Source organism: Podarcis muralis, chromosome 11, assembly GCF_964188315.1.
Source record: "Podarcis muralis chromosome 11, rPodMur119.hap1.1, whole genome shotgun sequence".
Classification (NCBI taxonomy): Eukaryota; Metazoa; Chordata; class Lepidosauria; order Squamata; family Lacertidae; genus Podarcis; species Podarcis muralis.
This window is the reverse complement of record NC_135665.1, coordinates 7,003,981-7,016,525: the sequence shown is the minus strand read 5'-3', so window position 1 is coordinate 7,016,525 and position 12,545 is coordinate 7,003,981. Positions and strand designations below refer to the sequence as shown.

At 43.1% G+C, this 12,545-nt stretch overlaps 1 protein-coding gene across 1 annotated transcript; it reads left to right on the top strand.

Moving 5' to 3' along the window:
- Positions 1 to 892: 892 nt before the first annotated feature.
- On the top strand, positions 893 to 12,263 carry QNG1 (Q-nucleotide N-glycosylase 1). The gene is made up of 5 exons (XM_028749006.2): positions 893 to 1,042; positions 3,622 to 3,973; positions 5,534 to 5,793; positions 10,869 to 11,064; positions 11,556 to 12,263. The coding sequence occupies exons 2-5, from the start codon at positions 3,637 to 3,639 to the stop codon at positions 11,786 to 11,788; spliced, it is 1,026 nt and encodes a 341-aa protein (XP_028604839.2). The 5' UTR covers positions 893 to 1,042; positions 3,622 to 3,636; the 3' UTR covers positions 11,789 to 12,263.
- Positions 12,264 to 12,545: the final 282 nt, after the last annotated feature.

The following is a 12,545-nucleotide window of genomic DNA, read 5'->3' as shown; positions in this document are numbered from 1 at the left end:
GCCAGACTCTAGGGTTGTGCGCTCATCTCACTCTATAGGCCGGGAGCCAGTGCTGTCCGCAGACACTTCCGGGTCACGTGGCCAGCGTGACATCGCTGCTCTGGCAAGCCAGGGCAGCACACGGAACACCGTTTACCTTCCTGCTAGAAAGCGGTCCCTATTTATCTACTTGCACCCGAAGGTGCTTTCGAACTGCTAGGTTGGCAGGCGCTGGGACCGAACGACAGGAGCGCACCCCGCCGCAGGGATTCGAACCGCCGACCTTTCGATCGGCAAGTCCTAGGTGCTGAGGCTTTAACCCACAGCGCCACCTGCGTCCCTATTTATGGACATAATAGGTATCTAAAACCAGTGATATTTTACAGAGCAGTCTAGCAGGCGGGGCCCATTACATCATAGGAGCCTACACAACACAAAACACTGTTGAAACAAAAAAAATCCTTCCAGTAGCACCTTAAAGACCAACTAAGTTAGTTCTTGCTATGAGCTTTCGTGTGCAAGCTATCTGAAGAAGTGTGCATGCACACAAAAGCTCATACCAAGAACTAACTTAGTTGGTCTTTAAGGTGCTACTGGAAGGAATTTTTTTGTTTTGACTATGGCAGACCAACACGGCTACCTATCTGTAACTAAAACACTGTTGCTGTATGTAGGTTTTATTTTATTCGTTTTTAATCTTATGTTTCTAATTGTACATACAGGGTGTTTTTTCCCCTTTATTTATTTATTTTTTTGGGTGCCCCCAAGAGAGTGGGGCCCTAAGCTACAGCTTGTTTAGCTTATAGGCAAATCCGGCCCCGGGTGGCCACGAGGCCTGCCAGGCTGCACGCAGCTACTTTCGCTTTCCGAGTCCGGCCCTCCTGCTTGTAAATACAGCTAATTCTGATTGGATCGTGAAAGTGGGAGGGGGCTGGTACGAAGGTGGGGAAGGAAGGCATTTGCGCGCGCGGAAGCGGGGCGGGGGGGGAGGAATCTTGTCGCCTTTCCCGCAACCGGAGTCCAGGTATCGTCTGAACGTGGTAACACCTGCTCGCTTGCGGAGGTAAGAGGGCTTTGAGCGCTCGGAAGCGTCGCGATCTTTGGTTCAGGAGAGAAAAGCGGCGCTGCAACTCTGCAAAAAGTCACAGATCCCGCGCCCGCACCTATTTTCCGCAGGCCTGCGGGAGAGCAGCGGGTCTGGCGCGGCCACGTGCGTGGGAGAAGGGGGCCCGATTCTCTTCTGCCCCCCCCCGACTCGCGCGGAGACCCTCCACTGGGATCCGGTTGGGGAAGGGAGCGGGAGGGAGGAGAACAGCGCCTTTTTTGGTATTGTCTGAAATGCCTGGCTTTGTAAGAATCCCCGGAAATCGGTAGATCCGCTGGCATTCCGCATCTGGAGGCCGCTTTGCACAAGACGGCAGGATTTTAGATCAACGCTTTAAAAAAGAAAGAAAAAAAGGATAAAATGAGAAGTGAAAAGTCACCTGGAAAGCCTAGTTATGAGTGAAACCATTAATCTGAAGTAGGCGGTGGCAGAGAGTCCTGTTGGCAACCCTGGAGAGCCCCTGCCGGCCAGTGTCGGTAATGCTGGACTCTATGGGGATAAGTTACAGATAGGAAGCCGTGTTGGTCTGCCATAGTCAAAACAAAAAAATTTCCTTCCAGTAGCACCTTAAAGACCAACTAAGTTAGTTCTTGGTATGAGCTTTCGTGTGCATGCACACTTCTTCAGATACAACTTATGGGGATAAGTTGGCCAGGGAAGCTAGAAGAAGTGCTGTCTCTTCCTCCCCTCCCAGATTATTAAGTGGGCTAGAAGAGTACGTACTGTATTGTACAAGAGAAGCCGTCTTAAATGAGCTCCCTCAAGTTCAACGCTTCCCTAAGTGCAAGGAGAAACAAGCTCTTGTAGGCGATGTTCATTCAGTTTTTGTTGAGGCAGGTTATACCCGGAAGAGCGTGATCCCAGAAGCAGCAAGATGGGGCTATTGGCAATAAAATGCAACAATTGTGGAGGAAGTAACGCCTGCTCAGGCATCTGGCTGCATCTCTGTGGGGCACCCTGGATTTCTTTGCAGGGTTGCAGGTGCTGTGGGCCAGCGAAGGGACCTGCTTCCTGTTTTTGTGGAGCTTTTTCCTCTTCCTCCTTCTAAATCACAGGCCCTGCTTTGGGTCCTGTGCTCTGAGCTGATAACTAGATAGTCCAGCAAGCTGAGCCTGCAATAAGCTATTTCCTTGGAGAGGCTTGGCTGGTTATTTGCTTGACCTTTGAGACTCTTGGACCCAATCAGAAGCCTATTTATTCGATTAATGAGGGCTGATTCACGCATATTCCACTCAGTGGTGCAAAGTGTGCTGGAAAGCTTCTGTTAGTCACACATCCCTAATCATGGAACAATGAATGCGTGTTCTGCTTTTTTTACTGACAACATGCAGTATCAGAAATCATTCCCTTGTTCTTCAAGTATGTTCATTTCCCCTGCACCTACTGTCCATGTGCCGCAAAATCAGCTCAGATGGGAGTCCTGGGTTCCACTTATGTTCCACTTATTGTTCCACTGTGTTCCACACGGCCTAGGACCCTCGTACCTACGGGACTGCCTCTCCCGGTATGCCCCACAGAGGGCCTTAAGGTCCATAAATAGCAACACCCTTGTGGTCCCGGGCCCTAAGGAAGTCAGATTAGCCTCAACCAGAGCCAGGGCCTTTTCAACACTGGCCCCGGCCTGGTGGAACGCTCTGTCTCATGAGACCAGGGCCCTGCAGGATCTGATTTCTTTCCGCAGGGCCTGTAAGACAGAGTTGTTCCGCCTGGCCTTTGGCTTGGAGCCAATTTGATTCCCTCCCTCCCTCTCTGTCTTTTCCTTTCTCCTCCTGTGATGAGGCTGCATTTTAATATTTTAATGTTTCAGTATTTTAATGTTGTCTTTTAATCTTGTTTTTAAGTTGTATTCATTCAACTTGTTTTTATTATTGCTTGTTAGCCGCCCTGATCCCGGCCTTGGCTGGGGAGGGTGGGGTATAAATAAAAATTTATTATTATTATTATTATTATTATTATTATTATTATTATTATTATTATTATTTTACTGGCAACATGCAGTATCAGAAATCATTCCCTTGTTGTTCTTCAAGTTTCTTCATTTCCCCTGCACCTTCTGTCCATATGCCACAAAATCAGCTCAGATTGGAGTGCTGTGTTCCACTTATGATGTCCCAATCCATTACACTCAACATACAGATACCAGAGCAAAAAGCACCCACATGTACAGCCTACTGAATGGAAAACTGACCAATGGGTGACATCTAATGCTGTCCATGTGGAGGGTGGTACAGACTTCCACGCAGAGCATCCTTTTCCTCTCCCTGCCACCAGCGGCCCTTGGCATAGCTGTCAACTTTTCCTTTGTGAGGAATCCTATTCGGAATAAGGGAATTTCCCTTTTAAAAAGGGAAACGTTGACAGCTATGGCCCTTGATGAGCCTGAAAATCTGGTACAGAAGGTTGAGGGGGGCATGGGGGGAGGAGAATAAGGACTGGGGGGCGCTTGGGGAGAAGAGAGAGCAGAATTAGTTTTTCTGCTTGCACGATAATTGGATTTCACCCAGATCAGATTAACAGGCAATATTATCTTTACTTAGAAACGTAAGAAGACCATGGAGCCATTCTTGAACCCTAAAGAATCTGCCAAATTCATAGCAGAACACAGTAAAGATGTGTACATCGAAGATGATGGTGTACGGAAAGTTGCAGAGATGTTATTTGACAAGGTCTTGGAGAAAGAGTTCAGTGTGGCCGGCTGGAAGTCATCTCATGAGCTGAACCCTCAAGCGGCAAATGAAGATGCAGTGAACTGGGTGTTCCTTGCCGATACCCTCAATTTTTCCTTTTGGTCCGAGCGTGAAGATCACAAATGTCTGGTGAAGTATAAAGGCAAAACATACAGTGGTTACTGGTCTCTTTGCGCTGCCATCAACAGAGCACTTGATGAGGGTTAGTTCTTAATTTTCAAAATTAAAGAAGAGAATTTGTGGGCAAATAACCTTGATTTGGGGGGAAATGCAAAGCTCCATTCAAGTCAGCATTTGAAATCTTTGTGTTACTCATTCATCTGCAACTTTAGGTTTGGATCCCAGAGTCACAGGTGTGAGTTTCATCATTATTTTAAACAAGCAGGGCACTTGATACCTAACCTGCCATGCTTCAGAACTCCAGTACCAAAGGACCAGAATTAACAATAAGTCACAGGATTTGCCTCTCACAGTCTCTGCACCTGTGGGATAAACCTGAACACTGCTGGTACCTGTGTGGTCTTTAGGTAGCTTGTGGAGCCTGGAGGCAGGCTGGACTGGATGGTACGTTAAGTAGCTGCTGAGATTGGGCAGCAGCTATCATTCTTAAATTCCTTGTCCTGAATCCTACAGTCCGACACAGGAGAGCTCTGGTGAATGACAGAAATGAGTGAGGTGAGAGAGCAAAGGGAAATGATAGTTTGTGGTATGAACAGAGTATTGATAAGAGAGAGGCGATTGCCTCTGGGAAGCCTATTTAGCAGAGAGTGCAAGGGAAGTGTCTTCGTCGGGTGGGAGAGAGGTAACAGCCTCATTAGATCACAGAAAAAGCAGCTCCTCTGTTGAATAGTGGGTAGACATAGCAGACGACACAGCGATTCTTCCAAAGCAGCTCTTTATTTGGTAAGCTGTCACAGAACTGAACAGCAAACAGCTCAGCCGGCCTGCTTTTATAGGCAGCCGGGTGTCAATATTGTAGCAACAACAACCCAGGGTTTCCCGCCTAAAATAACTGACGTGGACCTGAGTGAAAACTACATACACAATACTCCTGGTGGCCAGGGTGAGAACTTCAATACATAACATCCTCGTTATTAGATCACCATCATTACGAGATCACCAGAAAACCAGTTGCTCCTGTAATCAAGGGTGAATCTAAACAAAATATAAGCAATATTTCTTTTAGTAGGGTTGAGGATTCATTTGGAAATAATATTGTTAGCCCGTTTGGACTTTCTGTGAGTGGGGATTCCACCTTCTACGAGGTGGCATTTCGAATACAGTACTGGGGGCTGCATAGGCTGCCTAAGTGTTGGGTTAATTAATATTTTGGTGCTTTTGGTAGGGGATGGGTATGCTAGAGCCTTCTTCCACTCGTGTATCACCCTCCTTGGCGGCTGTGCATAGGAGAGTTAAGTTCTGCTTTATATTGTTTTTAGGTATTTATTGTGATTAAAGTTAGGTGCTTTCAGAAGCTGGAGCTGAAGTTAGAAATACATGCAATAATAAACACAATTTGAAGGGGGGAATAAAAAAATATATTATTATATAATAGGTTAACTCAGGTTCTGTTTTCAGGCTTTCTGTAGGCATCTGTCTGGCAGGAGCAGGATGCTGGGCAATTTAGAAGTAAACAGTTTAGTTGCTTTAATAACGCGAGCAACGGTAAACTTTGCAGTTCTGTAGCCGGGATATAAATAAATAGAGCTTCATCTGTTATTGTATGGTTGTTACTGTTCCTTGTTGTTTTTGCTTTCTGAAGGAATACCCATTACCAGCGCTTCATATTATGCCACTGTGACCCTGGAGCAAGTGAAACATGTCTTTCGCTCGGACACAGAGGTTCCCATGCCTCTAATCGAGGAGAGACATCGGGTGTTGAATGAGACTGGGACAGTTCTCCTGGAGAAATTTGGAGGCTCTTTCCTCTCATGCGTTAAGAAAAGTGGGAAAAGTGCCCAGACATTACTACAGCTAATAGTAGAAAATTTCCCATCTTTTAGAGATGAAGCTTCATTTCAGGTATTCTTTTTATTTTTATTATAGTTGCTTTTTTATTTTTTTACAAAATGTAGTTCAGCTAAAAACACATTCAGCATAGCTGTCAACTTTCCCCCTTTTTAAGGGAAATTCCCTTATTCCAAATAGGATTCCTCGCAAGAAAAGGGAAAAGTTGACAGCTGTGCATTCTGATTTATTAAAAGACAGGATTAAAACATCCCACCAACTGAAGGGAAGCCACTTCAGGACAGGACACCACTAAATATTGTGAGAATGACGCTTACCTGTCTCTTGCCTGGGTGGCAGCCATCACCCATTTGGGGGAATATATTCTGGATCTACTCTAATTTTCAGTGTAGAAAAATTTCTCTTCTAAATATTCATAACTTCCCATTGCAATTAGACACCATTCTTCTCTGGGGAAATAAAATGCAAACACTGTTAAATATTATGGATTGGTGTTTCATTGACTTCACAAGACAGTGGCTCTTCTCAGACATCACACCAGGCAATGGCCTGTTCCAAATGTAGTTTAGAACCCAAACAATGGCTTGGGCTTTCAGATAGTGAGGAAAGCGTGGTTTAGAACTGCTTGTTTGCTTTGCTTTTCTGTCTGCTCAGCAGTCTTGTATCCAGGAGCCTTAGCCATATCTGGTTTATTGTCATAAAGCAGTTTATGGTCACACTAATGGGGTCAAACTATCTCTTAGCATGAGAGAGGAGATTGGGGCCGCTTTGTTCTTCCTCTAGTTCTCCTCCTGTTATTGCATTGCTATGAGCAAAGTGTGTTGCCTGAACCTTGCCTTACAGTTTTTCTTGCTCCAGAGAAACCATGAGCTGTCAGCTATGTTGTTCTCAGTTTACAGATCATGGTTTGTTTGGAGAAGTCAAACAAGTCTTGGTTCAGATGACACCATAAGCCAAACCATGGCATACTCACAGAAGCTCAGCAACAGTAGAAGCAAAGAACTAACAATATATTCTCCGACAGCCCCTGCATGTGTGTTTGCTTTAAGCTGCAGATTGCTTTAGTGTTAACATGCAAACTGAGCCATGGTGTTTTTGAAAACTCACTTTAAACCATGCTTTCTGATTTGCTAGTGGATCACAAACTGTGGTTTGTTAGTTGACACTTCGCACTAAACCATAATTACAATGCAATCCTATGCACGTCCACTCAAAAGTAAGTACTTTCTCCCATGTAAGTGTGTAATTATAGCCATAAGCACCATTAACCAGGGTTTAGTGTGATCTTTGAATAGAGCCAGTTACCTATACATTTACAACTATATAGATATAGATATAGATTAGATATAGATAGATAGATGATAGATAGATAGATAGATAGATAGATAGATAGATAGATAGATATGACTTCAGTGTGCAAACATGGGTTGTATAACATAATATATTAAAATGTAGTAATTTGTTTTCAGTGTCCATGGATTTGAACACTGTGGCTGCTGCGTATTCAGCTACAATATCATTTGTCATTCTTGTATTATTTAACTTGAGACTTGAAGTGTCAGTTCAGAATCCTCGTTCTGCCAAATGTATGCAGTTGTTACTTATTTGCATACAGTGGTGCCTCGCAAGACGGAAAACCCGCTAGACGAAAGGGTTTTCCATTTTGGAGGCGCTTCGCAAAACAAATTTCCCTATGGGCTTCCTTCGCAAGACGAAAGCCCATAGGGAAATCTCCGGGACAGCGGGGAAGCGCAGCGCGTCTTCCCCACTGTCCTCGGACCTCCTCCGAAGGCTGGCGGCGGGGCGGAGAGACCTCCTCCCGCCGCCAGCCTTCGTTTCTCCGCTATCCCGGACGGCTTTTGAAGGCAGGTGGGGGGAGCAAAGACTTTCGCCCCCTGCCTGCCTTCCTGGGGGCTTTTAAATCGCCCCGGGACAGCGGGGTTTTTTAAAATGCTGGCGGGCGGCAGCGGAGGCTTCGCTGCCGCCCGCCAGCATTTTAAAAAACCCCGGGACAGCGGAGAAGTCTCCGCTGTCCCAGGGTTTTTTAAAATGCTGGGGGTGGGAAGAAAAGCCCTTGTCCCCGTCCCCCCCCCCAGCCTTCAGAAGAGGTCGGGGGACAGACTGTCCCTGGACCTGGTCTGAAGTCGGTTTCCATAGGAACGCATTGATTGATTTTCAATGCATTCCTATGGGAAACCGTGCTTCGCAAGACGAAAAACTCGCAAGAAGAAAAAACTTGCGGAACGAATTAATTTCGTCTTGCGAGGCACCACTGTAGTAGTTTGTTACAATTGAACTGTCTGAACTTTTCGTTTGTAAAGTTTTAGGTCTTTTTAAAATGCAGAATTTAAGGCCCCTTAAGGGTTTTTAAAAATCCAGCGTTCTCTAAAAGCAACAGTAGTAAACAACAGCCTCTGTAATAGAAATAAGTCCTCTCATCTTTATACAATTGGACTGTAACTTTCTAAGGGAGAGTCCTTGGCTATTTTATCCTACCAGGTTACATGTTCTGAAGGAAGACCAAATTTTCACCATTCTTCTAACAAGATGGATGCTAGTATCTGTTCGCATTGTCAACACAGTTGCCCTGGCAACAGATTGAGATATTGCAGAGATTTGCAGAACCAGGAAGGGGTGTGAGACAAGATTTAAGTGGTGAAAATGAATTAGATTTCACCACTTTAGTAAAAATGCATACTAGAACATGGTAAATTTATTAGAATTGCATCCTAATCCTAAACATAATTATATTGAAGCGAGTTCTGTTGATTTCCATGGGATTTCTATGTATCTGTTTTGAGACATAGCCATAGATTTTCTGCTCATTTTACAAGGTGCTATATGAGATCTCAGCCTGTGACAGCAGCTGAAAACTATTATTCACCTGAGGGAGCTATGAAAAAATAAAATTAAGTATTAGTTCCATTATGTATTTTGGGTTGTGTATAATTTTGATTTGCACATTACTTCAATGAACTTGCTTCTCAAAGCATCCTAGTCAATGGATAAATATTACTTTTATATTGTTAATTATAGATATGAAAATGTTTACAGTTAGCAATGTAATGAATCATTTCATGCTGGTGCATTTTATGGTGACGCACTAATGTTAACAGGTGTGCTGAATATATCTTAACCACATCTCATGCAGTATAACTAAACCAGTAATAGTTTTGAAGTTCTTAGCCCCAGTGAAATCTACATACAGAAGTGTTATTTGCTGCATTGGAATGTCAGGTATAAATCAATCATGCACTTTGACCATATGCACTGCATTACTTTTGATGAGATGTACACATTTGATGGCTTGGTTAGTTTGCCCTATGCTATTTTGCAAAATTTAATTAAAAGTGAAACATAAATTATGGAAGTAAAATAATATTGTGACAAAAATTCTGCTTTTATTCTTGATTAGAGCTGCGTCAGGGCACAAATGTTTTGGAGTTGTTTCTTATTACACTGCTAGTTTTTTAAAGATTGGAACTTTTGTAAATTTTACAGCACACTAACAAAAAGCAGGGACGCGGGTGGCGCTGTGGGTTAAACCACAGAGCCTAGGACTTGCCGATCAGAAAGTCAGCGGTTTGAATCCCCGTGACGGGGTGAGCTCCCGTTGCTCGGTCCCTGCTCCTGCCAACCTAGCAGTTCGAAAGCACGTCAAAGTGCAAGTAGATAAATAGGTACCGCTCCGGCGGGAAGGTAAACGGCGTTTCCGTGCGCTGCTCTGGTTCGCCAGAAGTGGCTTAGTCATGCTGGCCACATGACCCAGAAGCTGTACGCCGGCTCCCTCGGCCAATAAAGCAAGATGAGCGCTGCAACCCCAGAGTCGGCCACGACTGGACCTAATGGTCAGGGGTCCCTTTACCTTTTTAACAAAAAGCAAGGAAAACTTACATAATCATTGAAATCCACATTTGGGCAATGCAGTTTAGTAGGATCAATCAAAATGTTGCAAAAGCAGTGCTTGAGCTTTTAAGTTACTTATAACTCTTCACCAAAGTAGATACTACACAAAGCTGAAGTTGGATGAATGAAGGAAAAATCCATTGAAAAAATAGTCTGGATGTTAAAGCCTTGAAGTCTGCATTTATACTCATTCTGAATATAGTGATTGCAGATCGATTAGTCTCTACTGTATGTTTGCAAGTATCAGGTTACACCTAGAATTCTGCGATGAAGAAGCATCGGCTGCCTCCTATTTTTGTACACGAAAAGCCTGTTGTCTTGTCTCATGCCTTAGGAAAACACACAGGTCAGGGAATAATTTAGCAAGTGTAATATTTTGATATGGCACTGGAGTTTTGAGGTAATGAAAGGATCGTTTCAGATCAGAATGTGTGTGCAGATCTGAATAGATAATCTGACCTTTGAAATTTTCCAGAAACATGTTGCTTCAAATGAAATCCAATATATGTATAGAAATATATATAGAATCCAGAAATATACTGATGTTTGGAGATTTACAAAAATAATCCAGTGTAGAGCACAGATGCAAACATTAGTATATCAGCACAACCCTTTGCCAAAAATGCAAAATCCCTGAAATGACTGAAGTAAATAGGTTTATCAGTGTATAAAGCAGGCATGGCCAAACTTGGCCCTCCGGCTGTTTTGGGACTACAATTCCCATCATCCCTGACCACTGCTCCTGTTAGCTAGGGATGATGGGAGTTGTAGTCCCAAAACAGCTGAAGGGCCAAGTTTGGCCATGCCTGGTATAAAGTGTGCATAAAGTCTATGATCCCTCACCTGCACCTAGAGCTTTGGCAGGGCATTGCAGCAGCGGTTCCTACTGTTGAAGAGGATTTCTTTATTATTGAACTGGGCAAAAGATTCCTGCATGGCAGGGGGCCGGACTAGAACGCCCTCCTGGTCCCTCCCAACTCTATGATTCTGTAACATTTATATTGCACTCCAGAACCAGATTAGAAGCCAGTGTACATGACTAAGTGCTGTTGTAATGCAAGTGAATCGTCCAGTTCTAGTTGATAATATAGCCCCCCTCTTTGGAAGTCACTGAAGTTTCCAGGCTGTTTTCAGAGAGAGGTCTCAACATGCACCTATGCTATAAGTTGTCGAAAAGAACTTTGAAGTATCATAATAGTGTATATTTTTCCTTTGCCTATCAGGGTAGAAAGGTGGCTTTCTACAAACGAGCGCAGATTCTTGTGGCTGACACTTGGAGTGTTCTGGAAGGAAAAGGAGACGGCTGCTTCGGTGATATTTCCAGTGTGACTATATTTGCTGATTATAGAATACCACAGGTGCTTGTTCACTTGGGAGCAATGAAATATTCCGATGAACTAATGAAAAAACTCAAGGAAGGTATGAAACCATTCAGGATAATCAAAAAATGTAATATTTGAGAATTTGGACCACATTGTTAACCTCTTTTGCTAAATGTATCACCACCTATCTTAGGCTATGTACACATTAGTGGTTTAAAATGAAAACAGGTTGTTTCCCCTTCTGCATTTCAAGTTACATTGGCATGTTGCTGTACACACTAGTGAGGAGGCATCCTCTCCTGTGCATTATCTGTTTTACCCAGGCATGCGCACACACACCCCACACGCATGTACCAGCAGTGGGAGTGCACGAGAGCCAGAGCAAACCGTATTGTGTACACAGCTCCTGTCAGGTTTGCAGGTTAAACCATTGAATATATATAACCTGAATTATCCTGATTAAAGTTGAAAGCGTTAGAAATGCCACCTCTTTTTTATATATATAAAAGTGCTGTGTACCGCAGGTATGTTTAATATTCTGAGCGTCCTCCCTCTTCTGTTTTACTAATTTATATTCCTCTCCTTTAGGGCACATGTTCCCGTCTGGAGACTATCAGGAAGTGGAAATCCGAGGTTGCTCTATTTGGTGTTGTGATCTCATTTGCAATCACTTGCTGGAGCTTTACAAAAAGAAAGGCCAGAACATGGATGAGAAGATCAATGCAGTTCTCCTTGATTATTATCTATGGGACTATGCCCGGGATCATCGGGAAGATATGAAGGGAGTTCCTTTCCATCGTACACGTTGCATCTACTACTGAATACTATTTTAATGATTGAGGATAAAGTATAGTATCAAAAATCTAGATGCTGAGTTCTGCCAAGTAGTGTAGTGCCATTGAAATCAGTAAGACTTAAGTTAGTCATGACTCATTTAATTCCTATTTGTTACCCAATAACGGTTTTGTATACAAACTTGCAAAGAGTAAATTGAGAGCACTTATCATGTATTTTTCAGAATCTACTCTTTTAAAAGCTATTATGCACACTATCTGTATCACAGGAAAGGTGTTTTCTCGTAATGTTTACACCATTCCTTTGCTGCTTTGATTGCTTTGTTTCAAGCGCACCTGAGTCTGTAACTGATAAAGTTTCTATTTCTGTTTCAGCAATATTTTTGTATTCAGTTCAATGAAGAAAATGGTGTGAAATAATATAAAACACAATTCTGGATTATATCTCATAATGTACCAGTAAGCTGAATACGGCATCGTAGTAAATGCTTCTTCAAATTAATCACCTGTGTGCTTGTGCATATATGCATATATACATATGCCTCATATACCTTCTTGTACCACATATCTGCTGAACTAAAACCACCAAGTTTTATTTTTATGTAAAGCATGTTTGTTTTTGCCCGTTATCCCAGTGGATTCCAGGATACTTTATAATTTTGTTTATTAAAAAAATACAAATATACAAAATAAAACTGCATAAAGGAGAGACCAACAACCAAAAGGAGCAGTCAACAGCACTTTTGACTTTTAAAGACAAAGCTAATGAAAAGGTTTTGGCATG